Genomic DNA, 9,281 nt, shown 5'->3' with positions numbered 1-9,281 from the left:
TTCTCCTACTTGATTGGAGTCCACCTGTGGTAAATTCAATTGATTAGACATTATTTGGAAAGGCCCACACCTGTCTATATAAGGTCCCACAGTTGACAGTGCATGTCAGAGCAAAAGCCAAGCCATGAGGTCAAAGGAATTGTCTAGAGACATGATTCTGTCGATGCACTGATCTAGGTAAGCGTACCAAAAAATATTATTCAGCGTTGAAGGTCCTCAAGAACACAGCGTCCTCCATTATTCTTAAATGGAAGAATTTTGGAACAACCAAGACTCTTCCTAGAGCTGGCCACCCGGCCAAACTGAGCAATTGGGAGAGAAGGGCCTTGGTCAGGGAGGTGACCAAGAACCCAATGATCACTGACAGAGCTCCAGAGTTCATCTGTGGAGATTGGAGAACCTTTCAGAAGGACAACCATCTCTGCAGCACTCCACCAATCAGGCCTTTATGCTAGAGTGGTATAAACTCCTCAGTAAAAGGCACATGACAGTCCTCTTGGAGTTTGCCAAAAGGCACCTAAAGGACTCTCAGACCATGAGAAACAAGATTCTCTGGTCTGATGAAACAAAGATTGAACTCTTTGACCTGAATACCAAGCGTCTGGAAGAAACCTGGCACCATCCCTACGGTGACGCATGGTGGTGGCAGCATCATTCAGTGGGGATGTTTTTCAGCAGCAGGGACTGGGAGACTAATCAGGATCAAGGAAAAGATTAACAGAGCAAAGTGCAGAGAGATCCTTGACCTGCTCCAGAGCGCTTAGGACCTCAGACTGGGGCAAAGTTTCACCTTCCAACAGGACAACGACCCGAAGCACACAGCGAAGACCACGCAGGAGTGGCTTTGGGACAAGTCTCTGAATGTCCTTGAGTGACCAAGCCAGAGCCCAGACTTGAACCTGATTGAACATCTCTGGAGAGACCTGAAAATAGCTGTGCAGCAACGCTCCCCATCCAACCTAACAGAACTTGAGAAGATCTGATCACTTTTTTCACACTTTTACAGTTAGTTTCATCAGCTGTTGTACATATGATACGAATCACACAGGAAAACAGAATTTTGACTACACTGGGACGATAAAAATGCATTGCACCCACTACCCTCTTTGTATCTGAGATCAAATCAAGACAGGCTCTGCTCGAGCAAGGGGGGCCAGAGATTATCAGGGGAGGGGATCAGAGTGGGTCTGTGCTGCAGGTGAATGCTGCTTGGTCTGACTCAGCGTCATGGCCCATTGTTCCTGCCCTCACTCTGAGTGTCATGGATGAGAACTCATCTGTCCAGGAGAGCACCAGGAGAGGGGCTTCTGGAGAACAAAACCACCAACTCAAAACACGTCTGAGTCATGTACAATAAGTCACAAGAACAGGCCAATGACAATCAAGGTACACTGAGCTAAATTGAGATGGAGTAGTAGACAGCCCCTCCAGACACTGAGACCTCAGGCTTGGGAAAGCAGTGTCTCTGTCTCTGCTGATAAAAGCGAGCCCCTTGCCCTTTGGCAACATGCCTACAGGAGGCTATGTGATTGAGTGGGGTGAGGAGGCACCAAATACAAGCCATGGATTTCAGAGTTTGCTGGAAACAGTCAACTGGAGAGAGTACATTCCATGGCTGCCACAGAGGTGAGTGGGTGGCATTCCATTTTTCACCATGATATCTTACTCTAGGCTACCCTTACGCCACCCTGTCTATCTCAATGAAAACATTGTCAGTACAGAGATTGCTATTATTAACTGGCTTGACATGACTGAGAAATACAGTTTGGGTGGCTCTGTTTTACACATAACCACATGCTCGTGGCAAGGACAATAGTGCTATCTTGTGTATCAATGTGACGTCAGAACAGGACAAAATAATGTCTGAGAGACAGATCTAGACAAGACATTTCCTAGATAGATGTTGTTTTTTATGCTGAAGGTATGGCTACCTACAGTACCTGTAACTCCTGTTCCTGTTCCATCATCAAATATGTTATAAGTGTTTATTACTGATTTATAAAATATAAACAAAAACAAACTATAGTAGCCTACTTATAAAGCATTTGCAAAAACTTCATAAACCATTACAAAAATACACCTTAAAATGTTACCAAAGTATCACCACAATTACGTGTAAGATTGGCTGGCTGCCATGCGAGAGTCACATGCTGAACTGAACAACCATTTACTTGTGGGCATTCTACCAATAGTGTTAGTCCCATATTTGATCCTGAAGGATACACTAACTTTGATTTCCCCCATAGCTCCATGTGTCCATCCCTTGCCTGTCTCACATCCCTTGCCTGTCTCAAGTGTGATTGTGGGGGAAACCATTTCACATTTCACGTAGTCACCACAATGAGGAACTGCCTTCAGTATAGGTCAATTAACTAAGGTCGATTTCCGAGCCCCCGAGGAGATCTAATTTGCATAATACAAACATCCCCATAAAAATCTATCAGTTTAATCTAGAGATTTTTTTTTCATGGGATGTGCCTCAATCAACCGCATCCTCTTATGTAACACTTCCACATTTGTGGTGAAAGGTGACAGAGCTAGAGTGGAATTTGTCAGAAGGTGAGACATCCGGAAAATTGGTCTTCTTACAAAAATCGTCTGTCGTGTCCGAACTATTATGAAATCTCAATGGAAAGATCACACTCTCATGAACACATACATGTCTGTTGTTTTGCTCTAGGAAGCCCACTCCTCTGAAGGTCCCCCAGTATCAGTTGACAAAATGAATGGAATTGTATATATAGACAATGTTTAGTGCCAAATAAAAAGGATTAAATACATGTAAAAAAAAAATTATAGTCATGTTTCCTGATCTTTCTTATATTGCTCAGATATAGGACAGACACTTCATAACAAACTTCCTTTAGATTTTATTGGGGGGGGACTATCAGTTGTTCCATGTAGTGAATCTGTTATTCAATGCATTTGTATGGGCTAATAGCAGTTAGGAAAATATTTTTCCATCAAATGCATGTTTTGTATATTTTTTTGATACTTCAAGGGGTCTTAATTAAAAATCAATCAGCTAAATGATCCTTCGTATGACCTTCTTAAAACAATCCCATATAGCTATGTACAGGTTCCCAAACTGGGGTACGCGCAATGCCGTCGGGGATACGCCAAAGAAAAATGTGATTCACATTAAAAAATATATAAAAACTTGACCGCTTGCATGATGACGAGTTTCTCCCACAACTGGCCTATCTGGGTGATGTTTTTTCACGCCTGAATGATCTGAATATAGGATTACAAGGACTCTCCGCGACTATATTCAATGTCCGGGAAAACATTGAGGCTATGATTAAGAAGTTGGAGCTCTTCTCTCTCTGCATTAACAAGGACAACACACAGGTATTTCCGTCATTGTATGATTTATTTGTGTGGAAATGAACTCAAGCTTACGGACAATGTCAAATGTAGTATATCGAAGCACCTGAGTGAGTTGGGTGCGCAATTACGCAGGTACGTTCCCGATATGGATGACACAAACAACTGGATTTGTTATCCCTTTCATGCCCTGACTCCAGTCCACTTCCCGATATCGGAACAAGACAGCCTCATCGAAATTGCAACAAGCAGTTCTGTGAAAATGGAATTTAATCAGAAGCCACTGCCAGATTTCTGGATTGGGCTGCGCTCCAAGTATCCTGCCTTGGCAAATCTCGCTGTTAAGACACTGATGCCCTTTGCAACTAGGTGTCTATGTGAGAGTGGATTCTCGGCCCTCTCTAAGCATGAAAAGTAAATACAGGCACAGACTGCTTGTGGAAAATGATTTAAGACTGAGACTCTCTCCAATACAGCCCAACATTGCAGAGTTATGTGTATCCTTTCAAGCATACCCTTCTCATTAACCTGTGGTGAGTTATTCACAATTTTTGATGAACAAATACGGTTTTATATGTAAGATGGTTAAATAAAGAGCAAAATTATTGATTATTATTATATTATTATTTGTGCCCTGGTCCTATAAGAGCTCTTTGTCACCTCCCACGACCCGGGTTGTGACAAAAACTCACACTCATTCTTATGTTTAATAAATATATTGTATAGTGTGTGTGTGGCAGGCTTACAATGATGGCAAAAAAACAACATTTGAGAGTGTGCTGACCCTGGTGCTAGAGGGGGTAAGCAGCTGGAGGATGAATGTTTGAAGGGGTACGGGACTTTACAAAGTTTGGGAACCACTGGCTTAGTAGAACCCCTCCCCGGCTCAGACAGGGTTTAGACTCTAGGTTTTTTTTAAAGACAAGTTGATGTCGAATCAAATCTCAGTTTAAATTGATGGATAGGGGCTATTTATCTGTTAAAGAAGACAAGCATTGTTGTTTAGAGAAGGCCCTCATCACTCAGGTTTTCCAGCCAAACCCTTATCTGCTCATGCAATTTGCTAGTATTATCAGAGTTTAACTACAGGTACAACCATTGTTTGCCTTGAGCAACAGTTTCTGTAGACCCTATTTCAAGCATTCATTCCTGCATGTAAGTATATACATTCAGTTTAAAGCGACACTTATGGCTCGCACAGGGAGAGGTGTTTGTCAAGAAATGGCAAAATAACTGTTGAGTCATACCTTATTTCCACAACCAGCCATGGCCGAGTACATAGTGTTCTTTATCTTAATCATCTCAGAGCTCAGAATAGTGCCATTTATGCTTGCTTAGCTGTAACTCAGCAAAATGGAAAGAGTAAACTTGAGTAAACACTGTTTCATTTTTAATAACCATAACTAGGCTACTCCCTAAATGAAATGGTGAGCTGCATGGGTACTGACAAATTTAGCACGACTTCTATTACTACAGCTGGCAAAACTTTTCATAGTCCTTGACACTGCAATATCATTTGAGTTACTTAGTCTCAACTTCAAATCAGTCACTCTTTATTTTCTTGCAACATACATTTCCAGGAAAAAACAAATAAATAACTATTTTTGCTGTGATAACATACTTAGAGGTATAGGCTACGAATAAAAAATAATGACAGCTGACAGTTTATGACATAGGTAGGTTACAGTGTATAGCCATAGAAAAGTAGATCAAATACCTGTTACATAATTAGCTTAACATGCTCCCTCATAAGGAATAGTGACCATATTGACATTATTATTATCCAGTAGATTTAATGTTCACCACAGAGTTGGTCTCCATGTGCGATTAAAGTCATACACATATGGTCGGAATTGATATGTTTTGTACAACGTGGTGAGAAGTGATGTTCTGACTAAATCGTCCTCTGTATTTAGTCCTCCTGACTTTTGAAATAAATCCTTACAGTACTCCGTAGCTTGCTGCTTGCGTTTGGTTTTGTATCTTCTGTTTTGAAACCAGATTTTAATTTGCGTCTCCGTCAGTCTCAACGTGTTAGCAAGATTGGCTCTTTCAGGAGCGGACAGGTACTTCTGGTGGTTAAATTTAGTCTCCAGTTCTAGCACTTGCAGATGCGAAAAGGCAGCGCGCGAGCGTTTCTGTTTTCCCGCTGATGTAAAACTTTTCATAGCATCTGGGGTGCTGGAACTAGAGCTGGCAATGGAATCTGTAAAAGAAAGTAATGATTAGCCCGTTTGTGGTCAAAATTTGGCAATTGACAGGTGAGCTGCCTACCACACAGGTTCAAATATCGAATATTACCTTTTATAAATTTGTATGATTCCAGGTAATCTGGCACACCCCCGTCAAAATATAAATTTGCCTATAGGCCTACACTTTCTTTAAATTGCCTAAATAAGATCCAATGTGCTCACCTTTCCGCGCTCCAAATGCGGTGTGCTTTGCGCAAAGTTCCGCGGACTGTGATACCTGATCGTGCTGTTGGTTATTCCATTGAGCGCATCCCTCCTTGGACTTGTGTGAAGAAGAGCACCTTACGTTTAGCCGTGTCTTTTCTTTAATGGACAAGATGTCCTCGATGAAAAATGAAGTTAGTGGCTTGACAGTCTCCGACATTTCTGCAGTTAGTAATCCAATTTATTTGCCAACGAATGTAGACTAAGGCTTGAAAGAAGCGCGCAACCAAGTACTTAATGTTGTCCCGGACACTGGGCGGACTCATATCTTACTGGCGCCTCAATTTATACTAATACTGTCGTGGTCATGACAGCAGCAGCGACTGGCGAGGCGGGTCATCTCGTCGAATCAAATGTATCTCTGCCACATGGCAAATGATTAGAATTGCATGAATGAGTTTAATTAAGTTGAACAATTTTCTCTACGCCTCAATGTCAAATGTGTAGAACTGCAGAAAACTTCACAAATGTAAAGTACCAGTCAAAAGTTTGGACACACCTTCTCTTTCAAGAGTTTCTTTATTTTTACTATTTTCTCCATTGTAGAATAGTAGTGAAGACATCAAAACTATGAAATAACACAGATGGAATAATGTAGTAACCAAAAAAGTGTTAAACAAGTCAAAATATATGTTATATTTGAGATTCTTCAAAGTAGCCACCCTTTGCCTTAATGACAGCTTTGCACACTCTTGGCATTTTCTCAACCAGCTTCACCTGGAAAGGTTTTCCAACAGTCTTGAAGGAGTTCCCACTTATGCTGAGCACTTGTTGGCTGTTTTTCCTTCACTCTGCAGTCCAACACATCCCAAACCATCTCAATTGGGTTGAGGTCGGGTGATTGTAGAGGCCAGGTCATCTGATGCAGCACCCCATCACTCTCCCCTTTGGTCAAATAGACCTTATACAGCCTGGAGGTGTATTGGTTCATTTTCCTGTTAGAAAAAAATGATAGTCCCACTAAGCGCAAACCAGATGGGATGGCGTATCACTGCAGGATGCTGTGGTAGCCATGCTGGTTAACTGTGCTTTGAATTCTAAATAAATCACAGACAGTGTCACCAGCAATGCAAATGTCAATTGCTCGTGTTTCTTGGCCCAAGCAAGTCTCTTCTTCTTATTTGTGTCCTTTAGTGATTTCTTTGCAGCAATTCGACCATGAAGGCCTGATTCACACAGTCTCCTCTGAACAGTTGATGTTGAGATGTGTCTGTTACTTGAACTCTGTGAAGCATTTATTTGGGCTACAATTTCTGAGGCTGGAAACTCTAATGAACATATCCTCTGCAGCATAGGCAACTATGGGTATTCCTTTCCTGTGGTGGTGCTCGTGAGAGCTAATTTCATCATAGAGCTTGAGGGTTTTTGCGACTGCACTTGAAGAAACTTTAAAGGTTTCGGATTGACTGACAATCATGTCTTAAAGTAACGATGGACTGTCATGTCTCTTTGCTTATTTGAGCTGTTTTTGCAATAATATGGACTTCATGGTCTTTTACCAAATAGGGCTTTCTTCTGTATACCAACCCTACCTTGTCACAACACAACTGATTGGCTCAAACACATTAATAAGGAAAGAAATTCAACAAATTAACTTTTAACAAGGCACACCTGTTAATTGAAATGCATTCCTGGTGACTATCTCATGAAGCTGGTTGAGAGAATTCCAAGAGTGTGCAAAGCTGTCATCAAGGCAAAGGGTGGCTACTTTGAAGAATCTCAAATCTAAAATATATTTGGATTTGTTTAACACTTTTTTGGTTACCACATGATTCAATATGTGTTATGTCATAGTTTTGATGTCTTCACTATTATTCGACAATGTAGAAAATGGTAAAAATGAACAAAAACCCTTGAATGAGTATGTCCAAACTTTTGACTGAAACTGCATCTCTTCCCCATTGCAAAATGTTTAGAATTTCTTTTAAGGTGTTATAAAATTGCTAAATGTTTTCTCTGCCCCATGACAAAATGTGTAGAACTGCAGAAAAATTGCTTTAAAATGGCAACATTTTCTCTATGCCCCATTGCAAAATGTGTATAATTACAGGAAATTCACTTTAAAAGGTACATTTTTCTCTCCTCAGACCAGAGGGGGGCCACTAAAAGATTCAACCTGCTTGAGCCGGCCCTGCGTTGATGTAATTAGATTTTATTTTAGTCATTTAGCAAACAATCTTATCCGGAACAGTTAGGGTTAATTGCCTTACTCAAAGGCACAGACAGATTTTTCACCTAGTCAGCTCGGGGATTCGACTTTTCACTTACTGCCCCAGCACTCTTAACTGCTAGGCTACCTGCCACCCATATGACCTAGATGACTAATGATAGGGACAGACCTGCTGTGCTCAATTACATTGTTTTATTATTTTAAGATCTCTTTATGTCATGCCAGTTCATATATGTGACATGTGTGACTAAAATGAACCATTCTATAAATAATATTGCATGGATGAAATTATTTATATTTATTTGTTACAAGAAATTCAATGTACAACTGTATTTACCAGTGTCTCCCTGATCTTTAGAAATCTTTAGAAATGGCAGGATTAATGAACAAAATATTACTGTTCAATAGTGGAAATACTATTGTGATGTGATTAGATAGGACTTGGAAGATCTGGGGATGAGGCCCTTTGTCTTGTGCTCGTTATTGCAGCTGTGAGATGTATTATTGAGAGATTTATTACTAAGTTTGTAACAGGATAGTCATATTCATTACTGCCATGGCCTGGGTTAAAGGCCCCTGTTACCTCAGGTCTAGGGGAGTAAGTGACCCTTGTGTCTTCGCCTGCAGTGGGCTGCTAGTGCCAGGGAGGGGTCAGGGTGGGTGGCCAGCCGTCTTGGAGTGGGTAATGTGTTCAGCAGATTTAGGCCGGCTCCTTAACCAACAAATACATTGTTCAACGGCTGTTTGTTTGTTGTGCTCTACCATTTTCTGCCTGACCTCTGCCTGGGAAAGGGGGGTGTTGCAGTGGCACTAGTCCTCTGAGAATTGAGACTCTGTTTGTAATAACAATAATCTAGGGATGACAAACAGATCCGTTTTCCTCCACATGCCCTCTGCCCTCGCCTATTACCTCCATCAGCTTCCCTTTTTTATTTTACCTTTATTTAACTAGGCAAGTCAGTTAAGAACAAATTCTTATTTTCAATTTTCAACCACACCACACCATGGAAAGCTACTCATTCTACGTTCAATTTTACTTTCCCTTTTTTTATTACACTGCAGGTCAAATGCAAATAACATGTTTGTTTTAGAGATGTACTTACATTTATTGTCAATTCATTATACCCCCAGTTTTGTTTATTCCCCGTATTTTATATGACAGATTGGATCTCAACAGAGGTCAGGTTGATTTGAGTTACCTTTCTAAGTAGATCATGTAGCCTAGTACTTTAAGTAGAAAAACTTTACCAGTGCATGGATATTTTAGGGTCCAACTTAATTTCAAACATGAGTTGCTTTCATGTAAACATTGTATTAAGATGTTTTGT

The 9,281-nt window shown here is 40.8% G+C and overlaps 1 protein-coding gene across 1 annotated transcript; it reads right to left on the bottom strand.

Annotated features, from left to right (window-relative positions):
- Nucleotides 1-4,863: 4,863 nt before the first annotated feature.
- nkx3-1 (NK3 homeobox 1) lies at nt 4,864-6,073 on the bottom strand. Its single transcript, XM_064936421.1, has 2 exons — nt 5,742-6,073; nt 4,864-5,533 (listed from the first exon to the last, which is right to left on the bottom strand). Exons 1-2 carry the CDS (start codon nt 5,941-5,943, stop codon nt 5,127-5,129), a joined length of 609 nt encoding a protein of 202 aa, XP_064792493.1. The 5' UTR covers nt 5,944-6,073; the 3' UTR covers nt 4,864-5,126.
- Nucleotides 6,074-9,281: the final 3,208 nt, after the last annotated feature.

This window comes from Oncorhynchus masou, chromosome 25, assembly GCF_036934945.1.
Source record: "Oncorhynchus masou masou isolate Uvic2021 chromosome 25, UVic_Omas_1.1, whole genome shotgun sequence".
In the NCBI taxonomy this organism is placed as follows: domain Eukaryota; kingdom Metazoa; phylum Chordata; class Actinopteri; order Salmoniformes; family Salmonidae; genus Oncorhynchus; species Oncorhynchus masou.
Note: the sequence above shows the minus strand (reverse complement) of the source record. Positions and strands in the feature narration are given on the sequence as shown.

What these genes read in the sequence shown, in the direction of transcription:
- nkx3-1 (XM_064936421.1), bottom strand. Translation starts at nt 5,943, where the DNA reads ATGTCGGAGACTGTCAAGCCACTAACTTCATTTTTCATCGAGGACATC. An exon ending in CGCATTTGGAGCGCGGAAAG is followed by an intron (nt 5,534 to 5,741) that starts GTGAGCACATTG and finishes TTTCTTTTACAG; the next exon opens with ATTCCATTGCCAGCTCTAGT.